At 42.4% G+C, this 19,238-nt stretch overlaps 1 protein-coding gene and 1 long non-coding RNA gene across 2 annotated transcripts in view; one reads left to right on the top strand and one right to left on the bottom strand.

Moving 5' to 3' along the window:
• The window catches only part of LOC132142400 (FERM, ARHGEF and pleckstrin domain-containing protein 1-like), a 114,079-nt gene that overhangs the window by 77,738 nt on the left and 17,103 nt on the right, over nt 1–19,238 (top strand). The window contains exons 8-15 of the mRNA XM_059552223.1: nt 3,551–3,698; nt 3,814–3,909; nt 4,051–4,217; nt 4,493–4,561; nt 7,108–7,183; nt 7,524–7,746; nt 12,236–12,423; nt 13,537–13,626. Coding sequence (XP_059408206.1) covers nt 3,551–3,698; nt 3,814–3,909; nt 4,051–4,217; nt 4,493–4,561; nt 7,108–7,183; nt 7,524–7,746; nt 12,236–12,423; nt 13,537–13,626 — 1,057 coding nt within the window. The remainder of the gene's footprint in view (nt 1–3,550; nt 3,699–3,813; nt 3,910–4,050; nt 4,218–4,492; nt 4,562–7,107; nt 7,184–7,523; nt 7,747–12,235; nt 12,424–13,536; nt 13,627–19,238) is intronic.
• Nucleotides 17,785–18,950, bottom strand: LOC132142401 (uncharacterized). The gene is made up of 2 exons (XR_009434057.1): nt 18,546–18,950; nt 17,785–18,454 (listed from the first exon to the last, which is right to left on the bottom strand). It is a non-coding gene; the product is annotated as an uncharacterized LOC132142401 (long non-coding RNA).

Raw genomic sequence — 19,238 nt, 5'->3', positions numbered from 1 at the left:
CTACCGCTTATCCGGGGCCGGGTCGCGGGGGCAGCAGTCTAAGCAGAGAGCCCCAGACTTCCCTCTCCCTAGACACTTCCTCCAGCTCTTCTGGGGGGACGCCGAGGCGTTCCCAGGCCAGCCGGGAGACATAGTCTCTCCAGCGTGTCCTAGGTCTCCCCCGGGGTCTCCTCCCAGTGGGATGTGCCCGGAACACCTTCCCGGGAAGGCGTCCAGGAGGCATCCGGAACAGATGCCCGAGCCACCTCAGCTGACCCCTCTCGATGTGGAGGAGCAGCGGCTCTACTCTGAGCTCCTCCCGGGTGACTGAGCTTCTCACCCTATCTCTAAGGGATCGCCCAGCCACCCTGCGGAGAAAGCACATTTCGGCCGCCTGTATCCGGGATCTTGTCCTTTCGGTCATGACCCAAAGCTCATGACCATAGGTGAGAGTAGGAACGTAGATTGACCAGTAAATCGAGAGCTTCGCCTTGCGGCTCAGCTCTTTCTTCACCACGACAGACCGGTACATCGACCGCATTACTGCAGAAGCTGCACCGATCCGTCTGTCAATCTCCCGTTCCATCCTTCCCTCACTCGTGAACAAGACCCCAAGATACTTAAACTCCTCCACTTGAGGCAGGAACTCTCCACCAACCTGAAGTGGGCAAGCCACCCTTTTCCGACTGAGGACCATGGCCTCGGATTTGGAGGTGCTGATTCTCATCCCAGCCGCTTCACACTCGGCTGCAAACCGTCCCAGTGCATGCTGAAGGTCCTGGCCTGATGAGGCCAACACGACAACATCATCCGCAAAGAGCAGAGACGAAATCGTGTTGTCACCAAACCTGACCCCCTCCGGCCCCTGGCTGCGCCTAGAAATTCTGTCCATAAAAATCATGAACAGAACCGGCGACAAAGGGCAGCCCTGCCGGAGTCCAACACGCACCGGGAACAAGTCTGACTTACAGCTGGCAATACGAACCAAGCTCCTGCTCCGTTCGTACAGGGACCGGATAGCCCTTATCAAAGGGCCCCGGACCCCATACTCCCGGAGAACCCTCCACAGGCCGCCGCGAGGGACACAGTCGAATGCCTTCTCCAAATCCACAAAGCACATGTGGACTGGTTGGGCATACTCCCATGAACCCTCCAGCACCCTGTAGAGGGTATAGAGCTGGTCCAGTGTTCCACGGCCTGGACGAAAACCACACTGTTCCTCCTGAATCCGAGGTTCTACTATCGGCCGGATTCTCCTCTCCAGTACCCTGGCATAGACTTTCCCAGGGAGGCTGAGAAGTGTGATCCCCCTGTAGTTGGAACACACCCTCCGGTCCCCCTTCTTAAAAAGAGGGACCACCACCCCGGTCTGCCATCCCAGAGGCACCGTCCCCGACTGCCACGCGATGCTGCAGAGGCGTGTCAGCCAAGACAGCCCCACAACATCCAGAGACTTGAGGTACTCAGGGCGGATCTCATCCACCCCCGGTGCCTTGCCACCGAGGAGTTTCTTGACTACCTCGGTGACTTCAGCTTGGGTTATGGACGAGTCCACATCTGAGCCCTCAGCCTCTGCTTCCTCAATGGAAGACGTGACAGCGGGATTGGGGAGATCCTCGAAGTATTCCTTCGACCGTCCAACGACATCCCCAGTTGAGGTCAACAGCTCCCCACCTCTACTGTAAACAGCGTTGGTAGGGCACTGCTTCCCTCTCCTGAGGCGCCGGACGGTTTGCCAGAATCTCTTCGAGGCTGACCGATAGTCCTTCTCCATGGCCTCACCGAACTCCTCCCAGGCCCGAGTTTTTGCCTCCACAACCTCTGCCGGAGGTGGGAGTTGAAGATCTCTCTGACAGGAGACTCGGCCAAACGTTCCCAGCAGACCCTCACAGTACGTTTGGGTCTGCCGAGTCTGTCCAGCTTCCTCCCCCGCCATCGGATCCAACTCACCACCAGGTGGTGATCGGTTGACAGCTCCGCCCCTCTCTTCACCCGAGTGTCCAAGACATACGGCCGGAGGTCGGATGAAACGACCACAAAGTCAATCATTGACCTACGGCCTAGGGTGTCCTGGTGCCACGTGTACTGATGGACACCCTTATGCTTGAACATGGTGTTCGTTATGGACAAGCTGTAACTAGCACAGAAGTCCAATAACTGAACACCGCTCGGGTTCAGATCAGGGGGGCCGTTCCTCCCAATCACGCCCCTCCAGGTGTCACTGTCGTTGCCCACGTGGGCGTTGAAGTCCCCCAGTAAAACGACGGAGTCCCCAGTCGAAGCACTTTCCAGCACCCCTCCCAGAGACTCCAAGAAGGCTGGGTACTCTGCATTGCCGTTCGGCCCGTAGGCACAAACGACAGTGAGAGACCTATCCCCGACCCGAAGGCGCAGGGAAGCGACCCTCTCGTTCACCGGGGTAAACTCCAACACAGGGCAGCTGAGCTGGGGGGCTATAAGCAAACCCACACCAGCCCGCCGCCTCTCACCTTGGGCAACTCCAGAGTGGTGAAGAGTCCATCCTCTCTCGAGGAGTGTGGTACCAGAGCCCAAGCTGTGCGTAGAGGTGAGTCCGACTATCGCTAGTCGGAACCTCTCTACCTCACGCACAATCTCGGGCTCCTTCCCCGCCAGTGAGGTGACGTTCCACGTCCCTAGAGCTAGTTTCCGTGTCCAGGGATCGGGCTGTCGAGGCCCCCGCCTTCGACTGCCACCCGATTGTCTAAGCACCGGCCCCTTACGGTCCCTCCTGTAGGTGGTGAGCCCACGGGAAGGCGGCCCCACGTCGCTCCTTCGGGCTGAGCCCGGCCGGACCCCGTAGGGGGAGGCCCGGCCACCAGGCGCTCGCATACGAGCCCCAACCCCGGGCCTGGCTCCAGGGTGGGGCCCCGGCTGCGCCATACCGGGCGACGTCACGGTCCTTTGATTGTTCCTTCTCATAAGGGGTTTTGAACCGCTCTTAGTCTGACCCGTCGCCTAGGACCTGTTTGCCTTGGGAGACCCTACCAGGGGCATATAGCCCCGGACAACATAGCTCCTAGGGTCATTCGGGTACTCAAACCCCTCCACCACGTTAAGGTGGCAGTTCAAGGAGGGGCTAAAGTAATATTAAACCAGTTATTTGGTTTAAATGATACTCATTTTTAATGTGCAATAGGGTCAAGCTGAAAGCTTATATTAGTTCCTCAGCAATAAATGATCAGTGGGCTGTTTATTTCGTAAAATATTTAGTACAATAGAGCTATTTCAAGCTTTGCTAATTAAACACACTGTTCAGGGAGTTGGTCGCTGTGTACAATTTGAAGATCGCTTTGACATTTAAAGTTCAGACCAATTTTTAATTTGAAAGGTGCCAGGAAACTGTGTGATATTTATCAGTGTTCAGATTTCCTCAGCAATTACAAGCAATTATAAAAGTTCTGTTCTTGCATGTTGATTCTGATATGCTCTTTTTGAGGTTGTGATTACTAAGCTTATCACTTATCAGTCTTACAAACTTGTAGAATGTCTTCACACAAACTGATGTTTTGTACAAAAAGGCTTAATTTACTATATTTTAATCCTTCCACAGTGGGCAAACACCAGCTGAATCGGACTACCAGCTTTTGGAGATTGCACGAAGACTTGAGATGTACGGAGTGCGCCTTCACCCCGCAAAAGATCGCGAGGGTACGAAGCTCAGCCTCGCCGTGGCCCATTCTGGTGTGCTGGTCTTTCAGGTAAGTTTCAAGAGTTTTATCCATTGTGGCTGTATGAGATTTATCCTAGAGCAAAGCGTTCTTGTTCTTATATGGAATATGTTTTTTTTAATTGCCTTTAAATTGTCTTCTAAAGGGACACACCAAAATAAATGCTTTCAACTGGTCTAAAGTTCGCAAGCTGAGCTTCAAAAGGAAGCGCTTTCTCATAAAACTACGACCTGACTTAAATGTAAGTGCTCCCTTGATTGTTTTATAACAATATCCGAATGTCTCTACTTAACGCTATGTCTTTACCCGAGGGCTGGGTTCACGAATTACTTTTGGTGCTCGCTTAAAAAGTTTAAAAAATCATCTGTTTCTTCTCTCGTAGCAGAGTAACTGTCAGGATACTCTGGAGTTCATGATGGGAAGCAGGGACTGCTGCAAGGTGTTTTGGAAGATTTGTGTGGAGTACCATGCCTTTTTTCGCCTGTTTGAAGAACCCAAACCCAAGCCCAAACCAGTTCTGTTTACCAGGGGTTCCTCCTTCAGGTTCAGGTAACAAATTGTGCAGAAACAGTCGTCTTAAAAGAACTTAAATGGCATCGTCTCCATCACCAGAAATAAAATTTATCATAACGGGACATGTCAGAGACCTTTTACATTGCCGACTTCTGTCTCTGGCTCAGAATATATTTATGCAGGTATTTATTTGCTAAATAATCACAGTGCAAGTAGGTCTCAGTTCTTGCCAGATGGTTAATGTTTTGATATCAACATTGTCTGCTTCTCTGTTTGTTTCTGAACCGCTCTGTCATGTTTTATCTCATCAGTGGCCGCACACAAAGGCAGGTGATTGATTATGTAAAGGACTCTGAATTCAAAAAAGTTCCATTTGAAAGGTGAGTTTTCTCTGTTGACCTTTGTCTAAATGTCACTACCTTTCTTTTGCATTTCATTTCCGTTCAAAACATTTTGACGTATGAGCACAGTAATTTATTTCCCAATAACCTTTATTGAGATCAATCAAATTTTGCATTCTTAAACATCACACCCCATTTACACACCACTTCATGACTATTTTATCTGAGTAACATCTAGATATGATTTATCCACAGTGCGTTCCATTCTTCATTGAGCATTTTCACTATGGAGGTGAAGTATGGTGAAATATTTCATCTACCATATCCTAAATGATAATGCTCTGGAAACTACCAAGCAGTCCTTAGAAACTATTTATTTAAAAATGTGAAATAATTTGAAAATGGATTAAAAAATCTGCAGGATTTTATAAAACAAATTTAAGACCTGTACAAATAAAATTACTAACATATGAGCATGGTAGGGGAATGTCTATGATAACATATTCAACTAAAATGACATGAAGCATGATTACAGATCAGATACAGGTTTCCAAAAAAACAAAAAAGTTAAAAAAAAAGATTAAAATTAAATGTAAACATTTGAGCCATTTAAACAATTAATTATTGTCTTAATTTAAACCATTATTGTCAATCAATTATTATATTAATTAAATAGCATATATATTTTAGATTCACTGGTTCATATTTACAGTACAACTGCATATTTGCTTAAATTAAATTAATGGGTCTATTTTTGCAATTGCATGAACAAAAACACATGGCATATGGGCTTATTGAAAATGAACATTTTCTGGCAGCTTGTATCACTTTTGGAACAGCAGAATACAGCAGTTTCCCCAGTACACAAAGCAGAGCAGAACCTGACTTTGAAATGTGCAGTGCTCTTATTTATTCAATGAAATCACCGCCTTTTTATGTTTAATCATCACATTAAGCTGTAACACAATTCTTATCTTTCTGTCTTCAATTTTAAGGCCTCTTGAAATCTTTAAGACTTTCTTGTACCATTTAAGACTTTTTATGGCCTTGAATTTGATACAATTAAATTTAAGACTCGTTAAGGACCCATGGAATCCCTGAAAAATAAATGTGTAAAATAAACATACTTATACTTCAGATGACATCTTGATTCTGTATTCTTATTACGTTATTATTTTTTTTTACAAATAAAGAGAAAATGGAAGCAAACACTGTCACCAATAGGGCACTTCATAACCTCTTTTTTTTTTATCAAGCCAACGTAACACTCATTTAACATACAGCACACAGTGAAAATCGCATGAATATGACAGTGGGCAGAAGGATAATGTGCAGCATAGTTTGAAATAAATTTGCTCTGACCGACTTTCGTACAGAATGTGATCATGCAGGGTACAAATGCACACTTTACAAGATCTGACAGCTGAATTAGACTAAGTCTGCAAGGTTTGCAAAATTAAATGTTCATTAGACAAGATTTGTTTAAATTACCGTATTTTTCAGACTATAAGTCGCACCTAAGTATAAGTCGCATCAGTCCAAAAATATGCCTTGACGAGGAAAAAAACATATATAAATCGCACTGGACGATAGGTCGCATTTATTTAGAACCAAGAGAAAACATTACCATCTAGAGCCGCGAGAGGGTGCTCTATGTTTTCAGTGAGAGGAGCACTGAGCAGCATAGAGCGCCCTCGCGCGGCTATAGACGGTAATGTTTTCTCTTGGTTCATTTCTCTTTTTGATAAGTCGCGCCTGACTATAAGTCGCAGGACCAGCCAAACTATGAAAAAAAGTGTGACTTATAGTCCGGAAAATACGGTATATGTATGTGCTGAATGTTCATGGTAAACAGGAAAGTATTCTAATGTAATTATTAATATACCACTTAATTGCTTTGTTTAATAGTTCCATTTGATTATTAGACAGACTTTTATCTGTATTAGACAGAATTGTTAATAGTGACAGCAAATGATGAAGAAAAATGTGAGTGCTGTGTGCTCAGGCTCTGCCATTCTCAGCGCTGTCACTGGCACACCATCAAAATAAAAGTCGAATACATTGGCCAAACAGAAAAACTTTTCTGCTGATGCTGATATTTGAAAAATGCCAAATATTGCTACATCAGTTAACCACTACTAGAAACCACCTAGCAATGCCTCCTAAAAACCACCCAAAGCACCCTAGAAACCAACAAGCAAAGGCCTAATAATGAATCAAAATACACTAGAATTTACCTAGAAATACTGTAAAAATCACTCAAAACATCATAGAAACCACCCAAAACATCCAAGAAACAACCTAGCAGTGACTTTAAAAATGCATAGCAACCACCCACATTACACTCACATCACATACAGTAGCATCAAGGTTTTTAAGCCCTTGTGCAAAAATCTAGTTATTGTCTAGCAGTATCATTCTAGTCAATAAGCAGCAGTCATGCCTTTTCCTTATCGTACAGTACTCCAATCATGTAAGATCCATAAGGCAGCTGAGTGGAAATAAGTGTGGAGATCCCCTATGAAAAAAAAAAAAAGAATAATAAAACTCCTTAAAACTAATAATTTCCAATCTTCCATCCTTAGAAAACACAGTAAAATCCAGTCCAACAGCAGTCTTTCTCCATTCCCACCCAGGCTGTGTGCCGAGGGTCAAGGAGAGGTGAGTGTATCTTAGTGTAGAAACACAGTAGGAGTGCATTAAAATAATCCCATATTATGCAATTCAACATCAAAATCGACCCCAATTACTTTCTTAATACACATTCCTGTTCCTATCATGAATGAATAATCAGTGTTCCTAATGATTCAAAAATGTAACAAAAATTTAATAACTTTATTTCTGGTAACTTGGTCCACTTCTGTTCTGAGACAGAACATCAGTGTAAAATGGCTTGCAAATGTGATTTCTTGTTGACTTTAAATTGCCTGTGTTAGGAGTGGCCAGTATATGCCTCTCATCGTCTTTGTTTCCCAAATCTTTTGCATTCTACATCTTGCAGAGGATTGCCAGTGCTTCAGGACATCAGATGGACTCACCTATTGGGCACGCCCAAGTGACTGTTGAAAACCCAGCTCTCCAGCGTTACACTGGGAGTCTAACCTCACATACCAATGGATTCCGAAATGGGACCCCCGATGAGCCGGATACTCGATTAAAGCCATCTCCAACCAAGCAGCAGGCCGAGCATCTGAGCACAGGTCTAGCATCGCATGCTGCCAAGGGTAGCAGCTCCTCAATACCTTACATCGACTGCAGTGACATAGATAGCGAATATGATGTGGTGAAAGGCCGTGTCACTAGGTCTCACTCCCACACACATGACAATGATGAGGTTGAGCCAACCAGCCATACAGCAGGCAAGAGTAATGGTTATGGAAATAGTAGGCACAATGGACGAGGGGCAAGCAAGTCTAGATTTAGGGAGTCTTCTTTGACCGGCCATTGGTTGGGTCAAAGTTCAGATACCTTTAACAGTAGTCAATTGTCTAATGGGCCATTTTGTGGTAATGGATCACCACGTGCTTTACCCCTGAGTAGTACTTTGGTGGATGAATTGTTTCAAGGTATGGATAGACGTGGTCTGGTGTCACCTTCCGGTCCATTATTTGGTTCCCGGAGTGCAAACTGTAGTCCGGTGATTAGCAGTTTTCACAAAACCAACTCCCTGAATCATCCAGAGCAGATTGGCTATAGCAGTCGTCGCCGTTGGGATGACGGTAACCATTACCTTACCAATGGTCGATCTGGGAGTGAGCCTCAACATTATGGGAGCTACTCCCCAATTGTCAGTCGATCCCCACACTTGCAGAAACTCCAAAATGGCATGCGTAACCGTTCTGACACAGATCTCATGATTTTGAGTCAGTTAGGTTCAACCCCAGCTAATGAACCCCGATCAGTGCTCTCAAGAGCTGAACGCATGGCTGCCCTTGAACGCCGTGTGGCTGCTAATGGGCTTGGAGCATCTAGCCAAGCTAGATCCAGCAATGTCCAGAGACTGTATGGAAGCCGACTCAGTGCTAATGACCACAATAGCCCAGTCCATATGATTGATGGTTCCACTAGTAGTGGAACAGAGTCTAGTGATACCGAGTCAGATGCAGGCAGCAACTCTTACAGTCAGCCCCTAGTCTTTGGAAACCCTGGGGCGGTCAATTCCTCCCCTATGACCCGAAGCAAGGTCTCATTTGGCAGTCTCCAACTGGAGGATGAGGGACAGGGGGAAGAAGATGGCTACAGTTATCCCATCAATGATGAAGATGTGGCACAATTCTTCAACTGCTAGAGAAGATAAAGTGTGCATGGTTACTGGTTGACTATACATCAATTTTGCTGCCAAGTCTAGGCCCAGTCAAGGGACAGTGTGTTGTGTAGTTTTTGTGCCATCGATGGCACCAAATGGACATGGCATGCCCTGACATAGCCCCTATCTGCCAAAACAGATAGTCATGCCTCAAATTGCGACTGGTTAATGCTGTGTTTGAGAATTACATTTGGTGGCACTAGTGGAAAGATTAAACATTACAAGATTAACAACGTTAGCGATGATGGTATTTTGGCATTATTTGGAGAAAGAAGAATGTGTTCTGTCTGATGAAATACTTTTTCAAATATGCACAATTCATAACTATTACTCTTACAAAGATTTAACTTTAGATTAATGAGGAGTTGAAGGCCCTACTGCAAAGTGCAGTGTCTGTAAATGTAGAGAATGAAATCTAATTACAATTACAAATTATGGTTACCCATAGTACTGCTTACTAATTGACTAGTCATTGAGCATTGCCAAACGATGTGAAATATTTCTTTATCATTCTTGTAGAAACAAAGAATTGCAAAAATATTCTGAAAGATGCAATGCCTTTACTATACCTATAAATACCTTTCTGTTAACCATAACCATATCTTACAGAATCTAGTGTCAGAGTTAATTTCTTTATGCAATGGCAATATGCTATTGCCAAAAAAGAGGTATAAAAAAATTACAATAGATGTTCAAGATATGAAAGTTTTGAGGGTGTCTCTGCTGTGTGGCATTGATATTTTGTCAGAGCTAGGCTAGCTAATTTAAACTTCTTCTAAATTCTGATGGATAAATGTATCTATAGTTAAACAATAAGCTTGTGTTGTCATAAAAACTGATTATACTGGTAGGATGTGTTGGATGATATATCAGATAAATTAAGAGATTGTGTTGGCATAACATGAGATAAGGAACAGTAAATGGTTTAGTATTTTATCATGCATGTTAAAGATTTTCATCCTACCATGATGGCTTCTTGCTAGCTTTGTTATTTTTCAAACTGGTTTAAGTTCCAAGTTCTTTATCTTTAGTGTTTCTACATGGGGTGCCAGTCTGGTGGCATTGTCAAATTTGCTTGCCCATTTCCCAGCATGCATCACTCCTTTAAAAAAAATACAACATTATAAAGATCTCATTTGTTTTGCTTTGCTGCTTAATTTCTTCTTTCTTTTACAAACCACTGTATCTCTGGCACACCTCATCAATGTCATCTGTGGTCTGTTTGCAATGCTTGATGTACACTTGGTTTGTAAGTATATTAACCTGTGCTCAGGTTGCATTACTTTTAAGACCTCTCCTACCCAGTGTCATCACTGCTCTAGCAGCATGTATTTCTGGAATGCCTCAACTTGTCTTTTTTCCCTCTCTCTTGGAAGCATGTCAACCTGTCTTTGTCTCAGCATTTTGCTGCCCTGTCCTTTTCAAATGTGTAAAAGACTTTGCATTGACATGGGACCCTTAAAATGCAGTAGTCTTTTGAAGTGGAGATGGATGTAGGTGAGATTTGGACAGAATGTGAGTAATAAACTTGTTTTGAGGATTAGCATGTGAAGTCTAGATAGATAACGATGGTTTCAAAGGGCTGTCCTAAATATTTCTTTAAACTTATGATCAATCTTTTATCCAGACGTTTTAGCAGTTCCATGCTCTCGTTTTTTGCATATGTGTTATTGCATTCTGACTCACTAGGAAATGCATTTGTGATGTAATTTTTTAAAGCATTTGTGTTAATTTCCCAAAGTCAACTTTCCTTTTGAGAAATATTCGTAACTTTTGTATGGCAATCCTATGTCAGTGAAAGGATTTGGAAAGTGTTCACAAAGCCGTTTGCGAGACCACTGCAGTTTTTGGGCCTGTTACATAAAATTGTACAATATTTATTGGAAAGTGTCAGTTTATGCCACTGTTTATTGATTGTAAATAATTCTACCCACCCAGTTTTCCCAATGATCTGTAATTTGTCAGTGACCAAGGTAGCCTTCATAGGTTTTTGTAAATTACACTAAAATGTGATTTAACTTTGTAGGTTTTATTATTACGAGAATACTGCAGCAGTATTGAATAATTCACTCCTTTCAAGCTGTGATCTCTTGATTATTTCATAAAATGTATTTTGCTGATCTATCTGAAAAGTTCCAGATATTTGTGTAATATACTACAACTGTGCTTTTTTAAAATACTCATAATTAACAGTGTAATCACTGTGGCACATATGCAAAATGATTAACCATAATTGTAATGTGTTTACAAACTGCCTGACGTAGACTGTACTAGACTAAATAACCAGGTTAGCAATGGAAGGGTCACGCCCATGAGCCTTAGTACACGTTTTTTAACTCTTCCTCTCTGTTGCAGCCGTGTAGCACTTATAAATGGATTTTCTGAATTCTCAAGGCTTGTTAACTTTCTCGATGCCTGTTCACAGGTTCTGTACGATTGATGTCTGTTGTTGTTTTTTAAACCTTTGGTCTTATTCATTCTGAAACACTTTAACATTGTAAATGAATGTGTATTATTAGCAATAAAACTTGGTACTTGTGAAGTGGGGCTCTTGACGTTTACTCGAAGCCTGTAGATGTTAGCGCCCCCCCCCCCCCTCATGTGTCCTGTTTCGTGGTAGAGTAGCTGTAGTCGTTTAGTTGTTTGTCTTGCATGTTTTCATGTGTGCGTGACTTCACAAGGCCTTTGTAACCAGATTTGCGGCTGTTCCAACTTCCTCAATAATGGCTGCACAGTGGACACTCGGTGCATTGAAATGAATTCGCATGTCGCATCCCATTCATGCCAAGCCATAGGACACGAAATGTTTTCGGGCAAGTATGTGAATGTACTTGTGTAGTGAATGTAGTGGTCTGAAGATTTCCCCATCATTCAAGGAATGTGTTATATATCCCGGCAGTGTCCTCAGGCAGAAATCCCAGATTTGGATAGTGTGACTCACTCATGTCTGGATCCCGATGTGGTGCTGTCAGCCTTAGTTCATTTCCAAACACAAAGTGTGTCGTGCAACTTTACCCCTTAGCGATGATTTCTCGAAATAAAATGTCAAAACTACCCTGCAGAAAAGATTGAGATTGACATGAAGTTGCAAGATAGTTCAAGCTGGTTGGTGCTGGTCTTACTGGTAAACCATGCAGTATAACAGTAAAATTGAGATTTTTGTTGAAACCTATGACCAAGAAGTCTTGCTAGTGAAGATTTCTAGTGGTGATACTAGCATCTAAAATGCTTAGTGGTAACTAGTTAGCTGCTTTTTTTCAACAGGGTAGTTTTACAAAATGTGCATTTTGAATCCTGGTACTTGATTCCATTTACTTTATGTAGTAGGTCTAACTAGTCCATTGACATTTGATAACCCAATTCACATTATGTCAATGCTTCAGCATGACCTTCCTGTTCTCCTGTAGGTCCAGTTTCCAGGAGCCCACAGCACAGCGAGTCTTCGTCTGCAAGCCAAGTGATGATGAACGGCCAGAAACAGAGTCTTAAGCTAGGCCAAAGTTCAGACGGACGGCAGCCTTCTCCTCTCACCAGCCCCTTGCTGACCGACGCTGGCTTCGTCCGCACAGACGATGAGGACGAGGTTCGGAGGAAGGTTTGTCTTTTGAGGAGGGGGAGGAAAAGTGTTCGAGAATAGCACCTAGTTAGTTAAAAAAACTTGGTTTGATAGGTCACTTTTATTATTATATAATTAAGATATATAATGATTTATTATTTTTATTTATTAAAAATTTGTATTGCTATTGTGATTGTTTTAATTTGTAGTACCAAGTTTATACTGTGGATATGGCATGTAATGAATGAATTAAAAATAAATAAACAAAATAAAATATCAGAATAACCAAATATTAAGCAATTAATTATATCACTTAGTTGTAGGTTTGTTCATTGCTCATAAATATTTAAGGCTAGTCAGTTTCTAAATTCATTGTCTGTTGTGGCAGAAGGTTTTTGTCAGCCAATTTAACATCATGAATTGTAGTTCATGAACAAATGCCCAGTCTTCTTTTTTTGTAGGACCCTCAGTTAATAGTCCTCTTTAAATTACATTGTGCTTGAATTGAAGGCACTCTAGACAAATAAAGGTTACAATGAAAAGTGGAAAGGCTGTTTTAAAAGCATTTTGTCTTCTGAAGTACCACTGCATTTTGCTCAAGTGTCTCTGTGGACGTATTAGAATAGGAGACCTAGATAAACTCAACCCAAATTCCATTCTATTTAGGGCAAATTATTTAGCGGTGGAGTGAGCGGCTCAATAAACAGTGAGAGTTTACTAAGATGTCGCTGTGTGTGTGTGTGTGTGTGTGTGTGTGTGTGTGTGCGAGGCAGGGTCTAGTTTGGTTTGTCGTAGGTGTTGTCTTGTGATTTGCTACTTGCCATCAGTTGTTGGCATGTGATTTAACAGCATTTTATTGGACTAAAATGTCAATTGATGTATATATTTCTACATAATTATTTATCAGAAAAGAAAAATGCTTATATTTTAAATATATTTATTTGATTTTAAATGCATATATTTGCGGAAGTCTATTAAAATCCTCAAAAGTCCTCCAAAATCCTGCTTTGATTTCATAGAAATATCTCCTGTCATTCTTTTGTGAATGTTTAATTAAATTTAATTTATGCCCTTGTCATTTTTAATTAATTTAATTAAGTGTAATGAAATTTTATTCAATGTAATTTAATTATTTCTTTCTTCTGGTCACAGAGGTTTCCGACTGATAAAGCGTACTTTATCGCCAAAGAGCTCCTGACCACAGAGAGGACGTATCTGAAGGATCTGGAGGTTATAACTGTGGTAAGACTGTAAATACTCAAGCAATCTCATATAGCCGTTGTGTTTTCGGGATGTTTATGTGTCAGCATTAGCTTCACATTCCCCTTTTTCCACCAGCATGAACCGGGTGCTAGTTCAGAGCCAGTGCTGTTGCCGGTTTGCAGTTGGTTCAACTGGCAAGCCTTCTAAGAACCGGTTTTCCTTTCCATGGCTAGAGAGCCACCACAGAGCCAGGACTTACTCTCATCTTTCCCAGTAATGCTAGCATGGCAGCGCCAAACACAACAGGCTTTTGCTTCTGCAGACTAATCAGCGAACGACACCAAATCACAGCGAAAGCGATCCAGAAGCATAACGGGAGTTTATGCTTGATTTCCAATCACTCCCACAGCACACCGACTACTAGACCAGCAATGTTTTGGTGCTACTTACGAACCACTTTTCTAGTTCGGAGTTGGTGCTTTGGCTGTCGAAAAGACAAAGAACTGATTTGAAACTAGGCTCTGGCTCTGACCCAGCACTCAGACTGCCTTGGTGGAAAAGGGCTAACAATAAATACCTCAATCTAAGTAATTGATTATCTGGGACAATCCAGCTGTGACTTATGCTGTTATTGAAATTTTATATTAATTTCCAATCATTTACATTTACATTTATTCATTTAGCAGACACTTTTATCCAAAGCGACTTACAAATAAGGACAGTGGAAGCAATAAAAAACAAAATCAATAGTGATGCTGCAAGGGAAGCCCATAGCTGATAGGTGGAGCTAGACCAATTAGCATCTTAACTCAAGTATACTAAAGAAGCATACCTGGCCAGAATAAACAAGCTACACTAATACAGGACAGACACAACAACAGGAGCAAGGAAAAACCATGGATTTTACGTAACAAAAATGCACACATTAAAATGTACATAGGCTGGCACAGTGTAAACAGCTATATGCAGTAACAAACTGTACCCCAATTGCAGATAGGGAGGTTAGTGATTTGAGCACTTAAGATGCCAAAGACAGCACATCCAACTTGTAAAACCTGGCGAAAGTATTCTGTGAGAACCAGCCAGCTGCAAAGCATATATCTCAAATAGATGTGCCTTTACAGCAGGCCGATGAAGAGGCATTCGCCCTCGTCGTATGGGCTCGGTGGTTGAGTGTGAATTCATGTCCTGGGCTCACATGAGCCAGCACGAATAGCATCCACTATCCAGTGAGAAAGCCTAATCTTAGAGACTGCTCGTCCCTTAGTATAGCCACCATTTCACACAAAGAGCTGGTCAGACTGTCAAAAGATGGCCGAGCAGTCAATATAAATCCTTGAAGCCCTGACAGAGCAAATGGCGCGCTGAGCCTCGTTGTCACAAAAGGTCGATGATTCGGAAGACAGAGTGGGCAAAGAAATTACCTGTGCTTTAATGGGGGTAGAAGGAGATTCTGGCACGTAGACCTGTCTTGGCCGGAAAGTAACACTGTAGTTTCCAGGACCAAAGCAAATACAATCACTGTTCACTTAGATCAGATATACTATATACTATACTATATATATATAGCATGCAGATATACTATGTGCCTAGCCGAAGCTAGGGCAATAAGCAGAGCAGTTTTTAGGGAGAGCACCCTCATAACAACGGATGTCAAGGTCTCGAATAGGGGTGGAGAGAGAGCTTTCAGAACCAGCGCTAGGCACGGCAGCACAGAAAGTGGGCATGGGGGGTGTAATCTCCTCATTACCCTGAGAAATCTTGGACCAGATTGATTGACCATCAAACAAAGCAATAGTGGCCACACAAACCTTTAGTGTTGACGGTAGACTTTCGTTATCTAGCCTGTGCTGCAGAAAATGTACAAGAGACAGCTTTCTATGTCGATATTTCTATCACAGCACCATTTCACAAACACTCCCCATTTAGGAGTGTACAGATGCCTAGTAGAGGGCGCATGATACTCAGTGAGTGTTTCAAGCACATGGGGAGGCAGGGTGCTTAGCCCCTCTAGGACCCCTGAAGTAGCCACACATGAAGGCTCCACAGCTCTGGGCTCCTAATAAATAAAACCGTTAACAGCCAAAGGATGTAACTTGGAATGGGAGATGGATTGTTGTGTGAAACGTAGATGAAGTTGCACAGACCTAGGCAGGTGCTTTTCCTTCAAAGGCTAAATGAAAAAATCTGACGAGGAATATCATGCTCTCAGCTTCACTCACCGTATCTACACCAGACGCTACAGTTGTCATGTCTACACTGGACGCAACAATTTTTTCTTTATTTTAAACAAGGTTTAAAGGGAGGCGCAACCAAAGAAAGTTTGATAACCACTGCCCCAAGGTCCGGAAACTAGGGCTGAAACGATTCCTCGAGTAACTCGAGGAATCTCACGTCAGGTTCTTTCGCAATGATTTTTTTAATGTGACGCAACGCGTTTAACACAACATGAACGTTATTACGCACAAACACACACCGAGACTGTTTGGTGATACAAGAGTTTATTGTAATTATTGATCAGAGAGTGGATAAAATACCTGCAACCCTCAGGCCACACTCTCCACTGCAGAAACAAACACAGACTACCTTCCATTACAAAGACATTCACATTTATACTGGTGGCCAGCACCATTGCCACATGTGGAGGGACAAACTCACAGAAAACACTTTACACATGTACCCTTAAATATACAGAGTCTAAAAGAAACATATTGGCATGATGTTCTACTTAATAAATCTACTTTGATGTTATTAATTCGTTCACATTAAACAGGAAATAACGGCAACAACTCTGCTACGTTGCCCCTGAAACCCCCACGCTCAATTAATACATGGTAGATTGTCACCCTAAGCGGAACCAATTCCTGTCATTGTTTCTTACCAGGACTCTAAAAATCACGGGACAAACGCTACACGGGAACAATACACATAGTTTACAGGTATTTCATTCACTCTCGGATCAATAATTACAATAAACTCTTGTATCACCAAACAGTCTCGGTGTGTGTTTGTGCGTATTAACGTCCATGTTGAACGTGCGGTCCCTCCGTGACCATCACAAGACCCAGGAGTCTTATTTTCTCTAGCATAATAAATATTGCACTTTAATTAAGCAAAAACACATTTTATCAGATTATTCGATTAATCGATGGAATTTTTTGTAGAATACTCGATTACTAAAATATTCGATAGCTACAGCCCTACTGGAAACCAAGGTTGATTCAGCCAGTTTGGGCCAATGAGAATCACCAAGTGTAAGTTCATATTTCAGGAAGGAGGAGGCGGGAAGCGGCGAACGTTTAAATAATACAATAAAATAAACCAACACAAAATGAAAGAAAACCGGCAGCCCCCGCGGACGACTGCCGCACACAAAATAAAGTCCAGGCCTGGTCCCTCTAGTCTTTCACGGTCGTCACTCCTCTTTTTATATTGCTAGGGTGCCTTGAGTGTTTTTATTTTCTTTTTTTTCCCGCTTTTAGTTGGTTGCTAGGTTTTGAAAAAGTTTCGAAAAAGGGTGTTCTGGATTGTTGCTAGGCAATTGCATGTAATACTTCATGACAAATGTTTTAGCGTACATTGTAAATTGATCCATTTACAAATGAAAGGTTAGCTTGAGGCTTAAAGATAAGGTGTGTAGTGGTTGTTGTTCTACTGTTTGCCTCCTCCGCTCTGTATGTCTGCTTTGTAACGCATCTCTTTGATGTCTTACAAGGTAACAGAACGAAGCAGCAGGGCGACACATTTACTCATACCATAAATATTTCCATTTGGCTTCTGGATCTGAGACTGCTGTTTTTATCCCAGACCACCAAACCCACCCATTTGCCTGTTCACATTATTACAGCTGCATCTGTTTAACAGTTTTAACATCTTCTAGATCTCCACACAGCCATCTCTACTGCTAGTGAGCTGAGCACCACAACACTACAGTGTTCCAGGACACAGTGCTTGTTTTGGTCTAGGTGTTGGGTGGGGGGTTTTAGGGGGACGCTAGGCCTTTTTTAAATGCTTGCTAGGGAGATCTAGGTGGTTACTGGTTGGTTGCTAGGGTTTTAGGGTATTCTGGATAATCTCAAAACATGTTGCTAGGGTTAATAAGCAGTTTCTAGGGTGTTCTGTGTATAATCCCCAGCACATTTCTAGGTGGCTGCTAAGGTTGTTGCTATGGGGTTTTCTGAATAATCACTAATATGCCATTAAAGGGGGGGTGAAATGCTATTTCATGCATACTGAGTTTTTTATACTGTTAAAGAGTTGGATTCCCATGCTAAACATGGACAAAGTTTCAAAAATTAAGTTGTACAATTGAAGGAGTATTTTTGTTCCAAAAATACTCCTTCCGGTTTGTCACAAGTTTCGGAAAGTTTTTTTCGAGTATTGGTCTGTGTGACGTAAGATGGAGCGGAATTTCCTTATATGGGTCATAAGGGCACTTCTGCCGGAAGAGCGCGCGCTCCCGTAGAGCAAAGCGGAGCAGAGACATTCACTGATCAGAGCGAGAGCGTCGCGAAATGTCACAAAAGAAGTGTGTTTTTGGTTGCGAGGGCAAGACAACCCTGCACAGATTACCAAAAAAAAAAACATTAAGGAACCAGTGGACAGAGTTTATTTTTACAGAGCATCGATGGAGTTGTGCAAGTGTTTTTGTTTGTTCCCGGCATTTCGAAGATGCTTGTTTTACAAACAAGACCCAGTTTGACGTCGGATTTGCATATCGTTTATTTCTTAAGGATGATGCAATCCCAACGAAAAAGGGTCACGATCGTGTGTTGGAACCGCAGGCGGTGAGTAAAACTGCTTCAAATATCTCTGTGTTGTTAACTTAGCTATCGGCGCGTAAGCACATCAAGTAAACCTTGTACACCTTTAAAGAAAAAAAAAGACGACAAAGTGGAACTTAGTCATTTTCCAAAACCGCTAAGCAAATATAGTTATACAGTTTCAATACATACCACATAGAGACGTCCTGCTGTAGTCATTGCTGCTGCTGCTCTCGTTCAGTTTCAGCCTCGTGATCTGATTCTGGATCATAAATAAACGGCTGAATCTGACTGTTAGCCATGGTTTGTTTTGGATGATGTTTTTTTTTTCCTCACGGTAATGTCACAACTTCCAAACGCTCTCAACGCAAAAGCCTACTCGCGCTCGTGATTCTTTAGCTCCGCCCACATGTCACGCCTCCAGACGCTCGTGTTTTACCGAAAAAAAATCAGCACAGACTATTTTTCTCTTATAAATATAATAAAACTAAAGACTTTTTGGAGATATGAAGGATGCAGTACTACTCTATAGGTACTCAAGATTAACAGGAGATTGAGTGAAAATGAGCATTTCACCCCCCCTTTAAAGTTTTTTGTTTGCTAGTTAGAGTGTTAATAAGCATCTGCTAGCGTAGTGTGAAGAATGTTGCTAGGTGCCTGCAAAAAGTTGCTGCTCAGGTGTTAAACAAGTTGCTAGGGTTTTCTGATTAATTGCTAATGTTGCTAAATGATTGCCAAAGCTTTTTTTTTATTATTGGGTTGTTAGGGTGTTAATAACAGAGCTCTGGTTAATGCGCAGCTGTTTGAGTGTTCTGAATAATTCTCAGTATGTTTTAGGATGTTGGTAGGGTTATAATTATAACTTCCTCTCACTTCCTCAAAGGATCA

The sequence above is a fragment of the Carassius carassius genome, chromosome 6 (assembly GCF_963082965.1).
Source record: "Carassius carassius chromosome 6, fCarCar2.1, whole genome shotgun sequence".
NCBI lineage: Eukaryota > Metazoa > Chordata > Actinopteri > Cypriniformes > Cyprinidae > Carassius > Carassius carassius.
The sequence above is the reverse complement of the archived record's forward strand: the minus strand, read 5'-3'. Positions and strand labels throughout refer to the sequence as shown.